At 28.7% G+C, this 17,496-nt stretch overlaps 1 protein-coding gene across 1 annotated transcript in view; it reads left to right on the top strand.

The window, feature by feature from the left end:
* Positions 1–17,496, top strand: part of LOC107442483 (diuretic hormone receptor) — a 148,675-nt gene that overhangs the window by 70,626 nt on the left and 60,553 nt on the right. The window contains exon 2 of the mRNA XM_071177458.1: positions 3,464–4,466. Within this exon, the coding sequence (XP_071033559.1) occupies positions 4,340–4,466 (127 nt within the window). The 5' untranslated portion in view covers positions 3,464–4,339. The remainder of the gene's footprint in view (positions 1–3,463; positions 4,467–17,496) is intronic.

Here is a 17,496-nt window from a genome sequence, read left to right as displayed (position 1 = left end):
CAAGATGGGGTTTTTTATTCTTATTGTAATTTATATGAAGTCCATAAAGCAAGTATCCAAAAGAGATGGATAACGTAAGACATCGTTTAAGCACGTGTACATTACAAGTAGTAAAACTTATATCCTCTCTTATCTAATTGTCAGAAAAGTACACTAAATTATAACTAATTGCTTAAAATTGCTCAAAGTAACTGGTTAAAGTTAAATGTTATATAGTTTTTTATGTCAACACTGAAAGAATTAGCCTATTCCCAAATTTTGTAAGAGTTATAATTATCCTATTACTAAAGTTTTAAATTATATGATTGCACCTGCGCAAAACCAAGCTTAAAATATCCCCTCATTATTTTCAGCACAGTACAATACAAAATAACCTTACAAAAATGCTTGAATATGAAACTTACTCAATTTTGGTTTCAAAAGTTTTCCAAGTATTCCAGCAACTGATTCTTTTGTACGTATGAAAGATAAGTTAAGGGTATATATATGAAGAAAATTCATGTAATTTTTTAAGTTTATTTACGTAAAGCAAACAAAATTCTGTTTAATCAGATGCTTATCACAAATTCTAAAAAGCTTTCAATTCAATATATCGCATGACTTCAATAAATAAGCAATAAAATTTAATTGGTAGAGTTACATTAAATTTTTTATCACGAATCACTTCAGTATTTTGTAATAAGTTTTGAATGAAAAGTTTTAATATATAGAATTTTTAGAAGAAAATATCTCTAATTATAATTTCCCGTTAAAATAGGATCCAAGCAAACTTTATTTTTTATTTGTGAATAATTTTAAAATTTATTACAGCATATCTATATAGGTTTAATACTTTACTTATCGAATAATAACAACAAATAGTATGATACTAATATATATATATATATATATATACTAGAGGGCTCCGTCCCCTGCTCGCTACCGCTCGCCAACCCCCGATAACTGCTACGCAATTACATTTTTGTTCGCTTTGAGAACAAAATTAAAATCGTCTTCCTGGAGATTAGCTGGCAGTTTTTCTGCACCAACATCACATAGAGAGAATATGATAGGATTGTAATATGTCAGAGGTCCTTGTGTTCCGCAGTGGACTGATCGTTAAGACATGGTTCCCACCAGATCCCACCAATTTTATAAAGTTTTAGCCGATGTTTTGTTGAAATTTTCCAATGTTTTATTGAAATATCATTATATTTTGGCAGCTATTCCTGTTACCACGGTGTTCCGCGCAAACAGGAATGGGGCCAAACATAAGTCGCTAATTTCGCCAAGGGGTTCCCTCGCACCCTCAAGTACATTTTCACTCCTACTAACTGAAATCATTGTTGATCTTATAGGATGGCGGACGCTCCCTATATGGTGATTCATCTCCCCCCTCCTCCTAGTAATTTAAATTTTAAACTAAAAAAAAATTTAAACCTAATGAAAAAACTTTGAAATATGGCAAACAAATTGAAACATATAATATTAATAAGTTGATGCTAAGTAATATTTCAAAAGCAAATACCATTGCAAATAATTTCCCAATTAACTACAATACTGTCAACTGACAAAATATTTTAGTTTCTATCAGACAAAAAGCAAATTATATAATAAAAACATATGTAACTGATATTCGACAAATTAAATTAAGCAATTTAATTTTTTTTTGTCATATTGAATACTAATTAAAAAACAAATGTAAAATGAAATAATTATGTTATCAATGATCAATAAACATTTTTTTTCTGAATTATTATAAAAAAATAAGGTGAAAACAATAAAATTAAAAATTATTTGCAATAGATTTCTGAATATTCACAAAACCTAGCTATGTACATTTTTTATTGATTTTTCTTTTCACATCATTTTGTAAATATGTCAAAAAAATATGAAATGTTAATTAATATTTCTGGCTGGTCGATTTTTTGAAAGTAAGTAAAAAACAATTGAAAGTAAGGAAAAGCAATGATATAATTAAAAATTATCCTCCTTATATACAAAATTTTTTATCAATTTCTTTTCCATATTATTCGTTTTCATTTAAACGGCTTGAGTCTTCAACGTTTCTTCGCCGCGCTTTCTGCTGTCACGTATTGATAGCACTACGATTATTTTCCCGGTAATTTTGTGCTGCTAAATTATGCTAAGCCGTATGTCGCTGCGATATCACCTAAGATATTCACGGCGATCCATTTTTCATAAAAGATATAAGTCTTTTAAACTAAACTCTGTTCAATATATTTCACGCATTAAATACAAAATAAAAATCGCAATAAGATTTAGCTGGTAAGTTTAGTTGTAACATTTCTGCAGACAGCAGTAGTAAAAATTATTACCTTTTCACACACAAGCGCTCTCAATTTTGATTGACTGTCTTGTGCGTTACTAACCAGAAGTCTTCTGAGATTGGCTATGTGTTATCATTCCATTCCCCACTTATATATATATATATATANCATTTCATTTATCAAAAAATTTTATGCAGTTGATTTGACTGCTTTTTGGAATCCAGACTGCTTTTTGGATTGTTGTGATGCTCTGACGTAAGAAGATGATGAGTCATGTTATGGTAAGTTCTATTTCATTCAGTTTCTTATAGAATTCAATTATGAGTAAAGAAAAGAACGATAACTTTTCCTTTACAGATCATTTTCCCCCTCTAAGGTTAAACTCTAAATGTAAAATAAATATGTTTAATAGTAAGTGTTATCTATAATTTAAGTTATAGAATCAATATTTTCATGTAGATTATAATTTTTTTAAATAAATATCCAATAAAAAATTCATCCGATTTCATTTCGAACTGAAATTTTACTGCTAAAACTTTAAATATTTTCTATTTTCGATGATTGTCTTAAAAATTTATTTCTTATATTTTGATATGTGTGTCTAGTGATGGGATATAAAATGGCAAAAGTTAATAATTGTGTTCTTATTTTTAGAGATTCTTTTTCATATGTGATATTTATAAAAATAAACTAAGAACCAATCATTTTATAATATGCAAAAGAACGAAATTTGTCGCTAAATCAAGCGGAACTAGATTGTAAACTGTTTAATAAACAATTGTAAACTGTTAATTGCACACTTAAAATTCTTTTAAGTAAATATATATATATATATACATATATTAGAACTTGAAAATTAGTGCTGTAATCTATATTTGGGAGAATGTTAAGAATATTAATATAGAATAAGAATTAAAGTTAAATAAATTAATAAAAATTAAATTACAATATTAAATATTGTAAGACAATCTGAATTTTTTTTTGAATTACCATCTTTGATTATTTTCACGAATTGTTTTTTGAATTACCATCTTTGATTATTTTCGTTCTTATACAGCATTAAATAAAGTGTATTTAAGTTGTAACTTTTGCTTATTTGAAGCAGAAAAAAAACTAATTATTTTTTAACAAATGAAAAGATTATTCTATTTTCTTTAACTGCTGCAAATAATTAATTTATCTTTCTTTTACAGATGTTTGACTGCTAGCAAAGTTATATTAGAAGCATCCAGATCTGGTTTTAAAAACAAAACACATAAGCATTAAATTCTACAATGAAATCATTGTATGTATAATAATACACAATAAAGCCCACGTTTTCCGTACCTTACACATGTGTTTTAAACATTTAAATAGTTACTGGAGTCACTCACGCCATTGACTCGTGACTTTTGTAAAAATTATTATTGCAATTATTGACAACTATTGAAGTATTCGATAATGTTTTAAGGAAAAAAGTAATATTAATCATCATATAACGAGAACATAAAGAAATAATACAAAATTATTTTTTCAATAGTTTGCACTATCAATTTTAGAATATTAACGTGTTTATTAATTTTCGAGCTAATTTTAAATTCTTTCCTTTCCTAAATAGTAAAAATTTAATTATTTTCAAAATACTAAATTTATTTAGTTAAATATTTTTTGTTGAAGTAAAGATTGCCTCTTTTTTTTCCTTTGAACAGATTAAAAAAAATTTAAACTTGGTTATTTTGGTAAATCATAACACATTTATAATACGACTTTTGAAAATAACTATTTAAATTGCCTTTATGTTATTATTTATTTTATTTTGTCTAATTATTAGACATACGTTTGAAAGTAAAATATAAAAGTGTTTCAAAAAATCTTAAAAAGCATGAAGAATGACCTTTAAAAGTCTATTAATTAAACGAAACAACTTTTTCTCGGAATCCATGTTTGCAATTTATTTGCACCTTAATTTAAAAAAACAAACCAGAAACTGGGATTAAAGAAACCTTAAGACTGCAACAGCTCAGAACTCTCAAAAGACAATTTCCTCAGACCAAGGAATCGCCTCCAACTATCTAAATAAAGAAACTGCAATGGAGTCCTCTCTGGAAGGCTTACTTAATGAAACCAATGCTATAAACATGGAAAATACCATAGAAGACGTGACTCAAAAAGTAAACTGCATCGGTAACTACGAAAATGTAACTCAGACTTTCAAAGGTAAGTAAATTTTTTATTATTTTTGTTTGTTAGCACTGAAAAGAAAAGAATTTCTCTGACAATTTTCTTCGACTTTTCTGATGGAGTTTTCATTTCTTATATTTTGAAGAACAAAATGGCGCAACACCATTTTCAAAGAATTCTTAATGAGCTTATGCACCAGGAAGATGTACTTTAAAAAAGATACAATAGAATGACTTTTCTTAAGACGTTCAATTTTTCTTTTCGGGAATTATTTTTTTATTTTTTATCTTTCGCTCTTTCGAAATAAGTTGTTCTTACCATGCTTCAAATAAACGAGCATCGTTGATTCTATAAATCATAAATTATGTTTCTTTGCTGATGTAACAGATGGTATTCGCGGAACAATTTCAAATCTGCCATAAGCCAACATTTACGAACTTTGCCATTTATGGTTAACCATTAAGATTTTTTTTTTATTATTTATACATAATTTATGAGTGTAGTTAAGAAATACTTCGTACAGTTTTTCTCGCAAAAATAATGGCTAAAAATATTTTTATGGTAGGATAAAAACTGGAGTATGCAGTGCTCTCTAAAATGTCCATATATAAACAAGTTTATATGGTATGAAAATGACTGAAATAAATTTTATTTAAAACTAGCTGAATATCCGTTCTTCGCACGGGGTGAATGAAAAATAAGTAAATCAGTACTGAGAAACTACGAAATCAAGCTTAAAACTGAAATGCATATAACGACACAATTTAAGAGCTTGATCGAAGAACCAGGTAAATGAAATTTTTAAGGGAATTAAGGAATCAGAGAAAATAACAAAAAGTGGTTGCATCAGTATGAGCATGTTTAATATAACAGAACTATTTTTGCCTTCACTTTAACCTTAACGTAACTAATCCACATCAGTTTTTAGTATGTTTATATGATTTTTATTACAAAATTAGGCAGTGGTAAATAAAATAAAGCAAGAATTTGCTTTATTTTATTTACTACTTGTCTCGCCTTCTAATGAATTGATAAAAAAATAGTTCGGATACAAAAAATTTTTTCTTTCTGAAAATGTCACTTACCTGGTTCTTCCACTAAATTTTTCAACTGATATAGCTAAAATAATTTCAATTTTTTTAATTCGTTGCCCTTTTCGGTGGCTTTACGTTATTAAAGTAAGCAGAACTGATTTTTTGTAGTTCATCCCATTAGGATAAATATAAAATGTATTTAGCATCACTTGGCAGGATGCCATTACTCGTGGTCAATTCATGATAGTCAAACTTTGCCACTATTAAGTAATTTTCTCCAGTACATATCCATTTCGAAAGGCCGTAAAATACTTATTTTAAAAGCATTAAATTTGCTTCTCATATGTGCTGTTTTAATAATCACCAAATATATCAATATAATATTTCATACCTATATCAGTATATTTGGTATTTATTACATAGCCCTTCAAAATTTGTGTTTTGTGAAATAGTATACATTTGTCTGCAACAAAAGCTGAATTTTAAAAAAATGGAATTATTATTAGAACTTAATAAGAATTTTGGAGCATGACCATTTCTCTATCTGATCTTTAACTCACTGTTTAAAGCATTTATAAATAGTGGTGAAAAAGAGTTATTTTATTTCTAATTCATTAAAATATTAATACACTATCTTTGTCACCATTGAAAAAAAAATTTCTGAAATTTACGGAAAACCCGTAGTATAATTCTTATCAAAACTGCACCAATTACGATAATACTAGTAGTAGATATTAATGTCAGTAGTGCACAATAATTAAGCGTCATCTGTGACTGATGCTTTTCAAAGGTTTCACCAATTACGATAATAGTAGTAGTAGGTATTACCGTCAGTAGTACACAAAAATTAAGCGTCAGCTGTAATTAGTGATTTTCAGCGGTTTTCCTAAGCTAATTTTCTATTAACCTTTTCTCCTTTAACTTTCCTTTTGTAGTAAATAGCTTATTTTTTATTTTATTTCAATTAATGCATATTATCAATATTAATAAAGCATTAGTGTCAATATTAATATAGCGATTTTTTACGGCTCCTTAAAGTGAGTAAGTAATTTTTCACCATTATTTTTACTTTTAAGTATATAGGTTTTCTTTTGTATCAATTAACATATTACCAACAGCTGAATTCTAGTTGAAATTTATCATTCAAAATTAAAAAATACTTACCAAGAAAACGATAAAAGTTTATTAATAATCAACACAAATGATACTATTTCAGGTAATTCGGATGATTCTTTACTGTTGCTTTTCGAATTATATAGATACAAAAATATATACTATTCTATAAAGAAGAAGAATATTCTATAACTATTACATTTCCGTACTTTCTGAAATCACATTTATTTACTGGAATGAAGTAAGCAATGTTGACTTCACTTCAATTTGTAATAAATTGAAGACAAAAAAAAAATTTTACCATGATACCCACATCTGTAACCGTATGCGATCCCAAACTCGGAAGTTATCAGTTGCAAATTTGTTGATAATAGAAGTTAAAAATTGTTGAGAACTTTTTCTTCAAATATTTGGCGTGTTCTATTTCTGAAACATTTGCTAGTGTTCTGGAGAGTTTTTTCAAGTTCTTCTGCCTTTTCCTTAGGGAAAGTTTCCTTCTTATTTGCTGCTTGAAAATAACGTCCGAATCTGCCAATGATTATGATAGAACTAAATGAAAACTTAATGAATAATAAATTATAGAAACTTAATAAAACTTGCCTGATATTTTCAGGCTCCGCCAGAGGGCGTACTCAAGCGTTGCGATCACGAATATAAAATAATTAAATATTTAAATACCTGCAATAAACTATTTTTAATCAAATGAAGCTATAAGCTAAAAATTAACTCTGATATAATCTTTAAAATATGTGATAAATTGAATCGTCTACAGTTAAATTTAAAACAATGGCTAACGTTTAATCAATCAGAAAATCCCATTACATTTTTCGCACATCCCACTCGAACGGTTCGTTGTGAAATGTTATAATGTTGACAGTGACCTTCTTCGTGCCTAAAACTATCTGTATGCCAAGTTTCATCGATTTCGGTTGGATGGTTTAAGAGTCTATGAAGAACATTCACACCTACACACACATTCATGTATGTGTAGAGAGATAATTTTGATGAATATATCGTAATTTATGGGGTTGTTCGGAAAGTAATTTTTTTTCCTTATGAAAATGTAAGATGATTTTCATATAGTGAATGAATATTTTATTGAATTATGCATTTTCCATTCTGTTCCATTACCTTTTGCTATCCTTCTGACAGCAGCATGATTCTTAGCTCATAAAAGTTTTGTTCTTTACTTGCAAAAAACTGATACAGGTGATTTTTGACCTCCTCATTTGAAATAAAGGTTTTACTGCATAAAAGAAATTGTAGAGACACGACCTAATATTATAGACAACTGATTTCTCGTCCTCAGAGATGATGCCCTAAGAAAATGTATAATTTTCTTGATGTTTCAGAAGCTAATCATAGACATCTAAAGCGACGGCACAAGTGAACGTAAAAAACCCAGAAGACAAACTTTGAGAATGCACCTAGGCGTTTCAAATGATCATTAAACTTAAACTATACTCTACTTAAGCTTAAACTTTGACTTTACTTGAGCTTTAACTTTGCTTTAATTTACCTAAACTTTAACTTTACATTACTTAAACTTTACTTAAACTTTACTTTACTTAAACTTTACTTAAACTTTACTTTACTTAAACTTTACTTTACTTAAACTTTAATTTACTTTGCTTTTCTTTACTTCTTCACTTTACTTCATTTCACTTTCACTTTTACTTTTACTTTAACTTTTACTTTAACTTTACTTTACTTTATTTTACTTTAACTTTACTTTACTTTACTTTAACTTTACTTTAATTTTACTTTAACTTTACTTTAACTTTACTTTAACTTTACTTTAACTTTACTTTAACTTTACTTCAACTTTACTTTACTTTAACTTTACTTTACTTTAACTTTACTTTACTTTAACTTTACTTTACTTTAACTTTAACTTTACTTTACTTTACTTTACTTTACTTTACTTTACTTTACTTTACTTTACTTTAACTTTACTTTACTTTACTTTAACTTTACTTTTACTTTACTTTTACTTTTACTTTTACTTTACTTTTACTTTTACTTTTACTTTTACTTTAACTTTACTTAACTTTAACTTTACTTTACTTTAACTTTACTTTAACTTTAACTTTCGCTTTACTTTATTTTTCTTAAATTTTAACTTTACTTGAACTTTCACTTTATGCTTTACACATATCAGTTTCTACAGCATTATTTTCGTAAGAATGATTCACAAGAATCAAATTTGACAAAACGGGATTTAAAAATTACGTTATATTTATTAAATTTCGTCTTCCTTCCCATGCTTTTGAAGTCTTTAGTTTGCAGTTCATATTATGTAGCTGGAAGAATGAGATTTCTTTTAATACTTTAAAATAAAATAATTTTTTCCTTCTCCTGAGCGAGAACTCCATTAAATGTTCCGTTATAATAAATTACGATTCATGTTAATGAATAAGTTTAGAAGTGAATTTTGTGCACTATTTGTGCATAAGATAATGTTGAATTTGTTTTACTATATGCGTCTGAAACACGACACTGCAATAGAAAGAGCATGAAAGAACTTGAAGTATTTATTAACAACTGTTTAAGAAGAATATTGGATATCAAGAGGTTCCATGAAATTCATAATGCAGAAGACCTTAGAGAAGCAAAACAGAAGTCGATTGATGTCGAGATTAAAAATCCTAAATGGAAATGAATTCGTCATGTTCTTGTTCCTTCCTGAAAAATTCAAAGTAAAACAATTTTTTGATTGGAACCCTCAGGGCAATAGAAAAAGAGGAGGACCTAAATATACTTGGCGTAGGACGATGTTAAACGAATTGAAAAAAATGGAAAAGACATGAAGAGAGGCAACATATCTGTCCACAAATAGAGTGAAATGGAAGGCTATGATAGAAGCCCTATACTCCCATTTAGAATGAAGAAAAATATGTATGTATGTTATACATACATATTTTTCTTCTCTTTTTTTCTTCTTTCTTTAAAGATCTTTTTTTTTTAAAAAAAAAAAGAATGGTCTGAAATCTCTGTAAAATACAAAAATGTTTCTAAAATGAACATTTTAAGAGTTCTAACTCTACAAAACATATTTTTCATTTTATACGGTTCATTTATCAGTAATTACACTACCTTTTTCTTTTCACTCCGTTAAATATATCACCGATACATATTTGAATTGAAAATTCTAATTTTCATGGATGTATAGGTTGTTAATCTATAATAGATATTAATATCTTTAATGGTCACTTACATGACACATTTTTTTCAATATTTCATCCCAAATCTTTTGAAGCTTCTAATAACTATATTAGTCATAAAAGCATTTAAAGAGAGTTCCTTCAAATAATATTTATTTTAGAAAGTTTAATGGTTGCATTTAACGGATCCGTAGCCAGGAATTATGTATTTTTTCACAGTTGCTTTCCCTAAAGCATCATCATAAAATTCCGCAACGATGGCAACGTCTGGAATTTTTAAACTCTCTGAAATAAACTATCCGTAAAATAAGAAACTTTTTTAATTGAATGAGAACGTAGATGACATTTTTTATTCCTTCGCTTACTTATTTTTGCTACACTTTCCAATAAAAATAAGTTCTATGTATATATTTTTTTACAGTTTGTAGTTTAAGAACTTCATTAAAAGTTTTTGTTTTTTTTTAAGCTATCTTGTGCATGAATATTGATTAGCGTATTCAAAATATGCACTAAATTTCAAAAAATATCAATTTATGTTTTTGATACTTTTATTTAAGACTAAATTAGACATTTAAGTTTGGTAAGATAGCACTGAGGAAAATATTTTTGTTTTCTGTTGCATCGAATTTTTTAACAATTCTTAGAAAACTTTAGTTTCGCTGATTTCAAATCTGCTATCGGTTTCTCAAGAGTTTTTCATTTGGATAGCATTTTTAGCCTATTTGAGCCACCATGGCTCAGTGGTTAAGGCACTGAACTGTCATTTTGAAGAACTGGGGTTTGAATCCCAGTGGCATATTGAAACCTATCCAACTTCAGATCGATAAGTACCAGCAGGTATAGGAAAAAAAGACAGATTGTGCGCAGTGCTGATCATTCCCACCATCATACCGTTGGTCACGAAGTTGTGGAGCCTTAACATTCATGACCCTTGGCCCACAAAGGGCTGTTGTGCAAATCCTTTGCGTTAGTTTGGGTTTTTTTTCATGTGCCTTTAAACAAGTTATAAAGAGAAGCTTCACTAGCCGTGTACGATGACGGAGGATGGATATGGTTTCAGGGCATCGGTTCCTATGCAATTTTAATCATGATGATGTGCCCTAACTCTCCTTGAAGTTTGTTACAATATTTAAATGAATTTCCTTGTTATATATAACGTTTTCAAATTTGTACATTTCAACGAAAAATAGCATAAAAATTACATTTTTTAAAAGAAATCTGTAGCTTTAGCAGCAAAACTAAATTTGCATTTGAAGTCCCCTCATCCGAATCAGGCAAGATTAAGTATTCGTTTGAATGTGACAAAAAAAAAATTTCTCAATGTAATTTATAAAAAGTACAATATTGAATCCATAGTTTTTAAAGGTATTTGAATTTAGCGATTTTGAACAGTTTTTATAAACAAATTTAAATTTTAATTATTTTTGAAAACTTTTACACTTAATACAGTTTAGATTTTAACCTGTGCGAACCTAAAAAAGGAATACAAATGTAATAGTCTGAAACCGTAGATTCGCAAAATTTCAAATCTAGCACCCACGCAAAAAGCCGTTATACAATATTCACTTCAAGTGCAGTTTTTCTCAGTTTTTTTTCTTTTATTTTAAACAGTTACAAATTTCTCAGAGGACTTACAACTCATAAATATCTGGAATTAAAAATTACAAATATTTCCTTGGCAGCAATCTCAGATTCAAACCTTTTTTCTCTTCTTCCTGGCTGACTACGTTATACTTCAATAGCTGCTGATAGTTTAGTTATGAACGAGTTGTTCATTTTCTTACTTTGATTTTAGATTGATGTTCTTTTTCTTTAAAGTACCAAATATAAGTGCGTTGTAAAAGTTCTCATCAATTTCTGAATCATTGTTCAATGTACAAATTTGCGCACTGCACAATACCAATATATTTGTAAATATTTTTTAAAAATACTTTTTTCCATTATTTTTCCATAATGTTAGACTAAGATTACTATTCGTTCAAAAAATTGTTTCCTCATCGAACAAATATGTTGGTATAGTTTGTTCATGGAAAGAACTCCTCTCACTACAAAGTCTAAGGCCGTCTGCTGCTGTGGAAACAAGAAATGCAGCATTTCAAAGAAAACTTCATTGTTCCTTGATACCCTTTCTCTTGCCGACACAAATCAAAACTTATCTTAATTGACCCTTGAAATATTTAAGCCTTGTAAACACAGTCACTGCCGCTGCTCCAGTCGAATGGCGAGGAAATTCCTATCCACATACAGGTTATATTTCGATCTCTAACGGGGTAACCACAATAAATTTTTAAAATAAACCACGTTTCCATTTTAGTTAAAACATAATATTTTCAAATCAATATTAATTTTAAAAAATATGAGAATATGATTTACCTTATGATTCAGTTACTGTAGCAAAAACTGTAAAAAAATACTGTAATAAAAAAGTTGGGATTCAACTCTCATTAAATTTTTTAACAATATATTTAGAGAACGTTGAATGTCTTCTGTAATATAATAATCCCCATTACTTATTGTGCTGCATCCCTCTAAAAATCGCCAATAAAATGCTGTTAAAAAATATCATCTTTTAATTGGAACATTTCCTACATACAAAAATTTAATGTAATCAAGGACAACGTATGTGCATTATTCATAACAAAACTTAAAGATTAAAATGCCTCGATTAAATATTTCATAAAAAATTAATTATTTGTCACATCAAATCTTTCATTGATAAAAAACTGAATGAGTATCTTTCTCGTAAAATCTTCTAACCATTCATCCAATTTATATTATTTTCAGTCACATTATTTTCTATATACATAAGTAATGTAAAGTCAACGATAAAGTCAAAGTCTTTTTGTTTTTAAATTAAGGGAGAAGTGTCACGCGTTAAGTGCTAAATTCAAAAGAAAATTGCATAGATGTGATGAAACGTTGCATACCACAAACTTAACTCGATCATTAACATTATTTTGTGCTATATAGAACAACGTATAGTTAACTTCTATTTTGGTGAAATGAGCTTTTAAAACCTCAGTCCTGATGAACTTAGAAATGTAAAATTACTAGAAATTATAAAAAATAATAATAATTAAAACATGAATGTTCAGTTCTAGGAGCCAATTCAGCGATATAATTTGGAGCAGAGTTTAAAGAGGACGTTAATACCATGACGCTTCGATTGCCAAAATTATTAGTGTCATGAGTTATTTCTTCAAAATTAAGATGGTAATTGTGGAGAATCTTGACTGTTACTAATTAGTATTGTGATAACCATGTACAACCACATATTAAATAATAATTACCCTTATAAAATGCATTTTTTTAAAAATTTAATAATATAAAACCTTCTGAAAGGGTGAAAGCGAAATTATTTAGTAAACACCGATTTAGTGCAAAAATGTATGTTTACACTAGATATATATATAGTTTGTCTACTGTAAGAACTCCCCCCACCGCAAGTTTGAGGCCGTCTGCTGATATGGAAACAAGAATAGCACATTTCAGGAAGGGTACAGTGCGGCTTTGAGGAGAACTGTCCGAGACGAAAAGTTTGGAGCTGTCTATTGCTATGGTAACAAGCGAGAGCACATTTCTAATGGGGGTGAAATGGAGAAATGAAGGTGTCGATAGGTTTACTCACGCCGACCTATGCAAAGATCACGACAAAACTATTCCCCCCTCACCCTTATTCGAAATGACTTTCCCTCGTAACCATGGTACCCGCCACGACGCAAGACTGATGTCTGGAGGAGTTCTCCTGAAAGCCGCACTGTAGCTTCTCTTTACTCTAGGACTAACACAGTAGACGGAATAAAAAGATTCCCTTTCTCTCACCGACCCGAGAAAAAACCTGTCCCAAACAATGGCCCCTCCCCCCTACTTAAATGAGTTACACCTCGTTACCATAGTCACCACCATGGGTCCAGACGAATAGTTCTTACATTAGACAAACTATAAATTACAAAGAGGTGTATTCATTGCAAAAACTTTTGGATCAATTTACGGTTAAAAATTACCCTAGGTACATCATCCGTGAAGTCCATTTTACCATAATTTTTAAAATATTTATTTGATAACAGTGATGCAATGATTTTATAGTAAATACTTCTATATAAAAATAACGGTATACCAGATTCGTTGTTCAGTAATATTTTTCACTAAAAATAGATTTTAAGGAAAAAAGTTCCAACATCCAAGGCTCCGTTTCTTTTTACCGCTATTTGAACCGGAATTTTTTGCTGTGTATAATACCGTATTCTTTTGTTCACCGAAATGGTAATAGAGTAGTAACTATTTATAGCTGGTTAACTAATAACAGAGCAAGTATTTACTTTCTAGAATCGCAAACTACTTATACAGATAACTTAACCAATAATGCATTATTTATTATCCAATCAAAGCTGGGCTTTACAGCTTGTTTTTATATAAAGCCAAATATTATCATAAGGTATTAGTTTCTCGATTATATTATACTTCTAAGCAGAAATAAAACACAAAAACTTTTTCAGCATTTTACAATAACAATGCATATATGTTTTTAGTATCTTCCTTTGTATTTTGAAAAAACTAATGATTAAAACATCTTTATTTTAAAATACCTTAATTTGTTAATTATGCTCAACAACTAATATAGGCAGGTTTGAAACTATTTAAGTGTTAATAACTAAAATAGATTTACTTTAAAACTTTGCCTCAGATATTAATATCAAGTTTCAAGTTTCTTGATAAAAATTTTGTGGATAAAAATACTCTCTTTTAATTACCAAAAGAAACTTTATAAAAGTAACAACAAGTGATTTAACACATTTTTTTGTTCAGAGCAATTTTGAAACATGATAGATTACACTTCTAGTACCTCCTCAAAAGTTGCTTTCTATTTTCTGCTTCAATTATTTTCTTATTTTCATAAAAAGACTCTGATATAATATATGCTTGATTATTAAATAATTTCATATTTCCGTGTATAATAATATGGGGCGAAATATCTTAAATTACCAATCTTTATTTTTATCATTTATATTTTTAATGTAATTTAATTTTTTTTAATTTAATATTTATAATTTAATTTAAAATTTATTTCAATGTTAAAATTTAACATTGAAATAGAATGTTTTAAATATATGAATTAAGTTTCTTAAAAATTGCTACTTTATAAAATTACAGGTATTATTAGACCAATTGTGACATATAAAAGTGTAGCCTGGACAATGACCAAAAAAGATGAAAAGGACTTAATGGTGTTTGTACGAAAGGTCCTGATGAGAATAATAGGACCTATTAATGATAGAGGCGAATGGAGAATTAGATCGAACCTATAAATCGGGTAATCATAAAAGGAAAAAAAATATTGTTCGCTTTAACAAGTCTATGCATCTCTCGTGGCGTGGACACATAGAGAGGAGAGACAATAATTACGACTTCAAAAAGACCATTAACTGGACGCCTATTAGGCCGAAAAGCTGCCCAAGGAAAAGGTGGAAGGACGACGTTATTGACGATTTGGAAATAATGAAGATCCATAAGTGGAAGAAGAAGTTAAAACAGAGGGCTGTATGAAATTGAATTGTGGAGCATACCAGGACTCACAAAGGGCTGTAGAGCTATAGAAGAAGATGATGATGAATCAAGTTTAATATTTCAATTGCATACTAATTAGGCAAAATATTTTTGAAATAATAAAGAGAGGATAATATTTATTATTTTCTACGAAAGTAGCCTTTTAAATCGTTCAAAATAATTATGAACATGGGTTTATCAGAAACATACGTTTGTATATCATGAACTGAAAAGGCTTCCAAAACTTTAATTTTCAAATCACCCCGTTATCAAATCACTTCAAATCCCTCTCGGATATGTGGGAATCTCGGGTAATGAAAAAGCTAATTTTATGACCAAGTCAACTCACAGTCTCTTGAATAAGCTACACTGTCTATATCAGTGGTTTTCAAATGGTGTTCCGCAAGACCTTGAGGTACCATGGAAGAGTGAAAAGGGTTCCGTGAGTCAACACTTTTTATGAACAGTGATGAGTTTTAAACCTTCAATTACATTTAGATCAAACCTGTAATTTATAACTTATTTCATCTTCTAGATGCTTTCGTGAAATTATTTTAAATAAAAGGCCAATAAAGAAAAGGGCATTTTTTAATAGAAAGTATAATATTTCTAATAACGATACATTGAACAACTTATGAAAAAAATTAGCAGTTTTAAAATATTGCATTAGCATTTCCTATCACGCTTTCAAATAAGTTAACTAAATTAAAATAAAATAAATAAATATGTTTCCCTATTAAACATTTTAAACGTTTAAGCAGCTTTTGTAAGTACCATAAATTGGATTATTTTATTCATTTTCAGCTTATGTATATACACCAAAGACAAATTTATAACTAGACCAGATAGAGCACAAGAATTACAAATTTAACTGCCAGATATAAAAACAAGTTTAAGATTGTTAAATGGTATAGCAATGAGAAATCTTCATTCCTCTAATTAAATATTTTAAAAATAGTCTTCTATAGGTTATAACGTTTGCAATTACCTTTATAAACTGTTTTTATGAAGTCTGGGTTCCGTCGAAATAAGGTTAATTAATTAGGGTCCCGTAGACGAAAAAAATGGGAACCGCTTGTCTACATGGTGTCCGAAGCTTCTTCGCAAACTTTTCTGCTCCAATTAAAAGATGCTGAAAAAAACAATAAATCAAGCGAAATTAAGCCATTCATACCATAGAACTGCAATAAAAAATCACAGGCTATCATCAGCAGATTGCATATTGGCCATACCTGTTTTACTCACAAACATCTCATTTAAAATGAGCCATCTGCAGACGTTGCAAAGAACCTCTTCTGGGAAATCATTTTTTGACCCGGGGGTTACAAATTTAAATTGACAAAACTTTTTTATTCTATTTGTCATTATCGTTAGATGCATGCAAAAAAACAATGCCGTTGTTAATAATATTTCCCAATGTTAATACTGTTAATACTAATTTCTATAACACAACAGATGGCGCTCTGCGCAGTAATGTAAAATCATTAATTGTAATCAGTTTTCTGCATGACACTGTATCGTGAACATCTTCCTTGTTTTTGTTATTAAATATATTATGTTAAAGGCGTTTGTAATGATTTAAAAGCCCGAGATCATCGTATTTAACACTGACGCCCATAATAATATTTCTCAATGTTAATAATAATTTCTATAACTCAACAGATGGCGCTCTGCGCAGTAAAGTAAAATCATCAATTGTAATCAGTTTCCTCTATGACACTGTATCGTGAACATCTTTCATGTTTTTGTCATTAAATATATTATGTTAATGGTGCATGTAGTGATTTAAAACCCCGAAATCATCGTATTTAACAGCCGTCACCTTCAGAAATCAACCACTTGAGTCGTTTCCATAAAGAGAGCGGTAATTTAGATTCCCTTTTAATTTTTCCTGACAAAATCATACCAATACGATTTTACAATCAGTACTTTTTGAAAGATAGTTAAAAAGTATACATTTGCCTGTTTTTAAATTTTTGATACATATCTTTTTGTGCCATGTACGCTATTAGAATCATCCAAGTCTGTTTTTACCAGTTTCAACTGTAATAAAATAAAAATTTTGAAGAAATCTGAGAATTGACAAATGTTTAGTATTAAATTATTGATTCAAAATTACAAATATCATATTATTATTACTTTAAAGTTTGGAGGAAAATCTTACAGAAAGTCTAAATATTATCAAACTCTATTTCTCCTCTTTTAATAAAG

The sequence above is a fragment of the Parasteatoda tepidariorum genome, chromosome 2 (assembly GCF_043381705.1).
Source record: "Parasteatoda tepidariorum isolate YZ-2023 chromosome 2, CAS_Ptep_4.0, whole genome shotgun sequence".
Classification (NCBI taxonomy): Eukaryota; Metazoa; Arthropoda; class Arachnida; order Araneae; family Theridiidae; genus Parasteatoda; species Parasteatoda tepidariorum.
The sequence above is the reverse complement of the archived record's forward strand: the minus strand, read 5'-3'. Positions and strand labels throughout refer to the sequence as shown.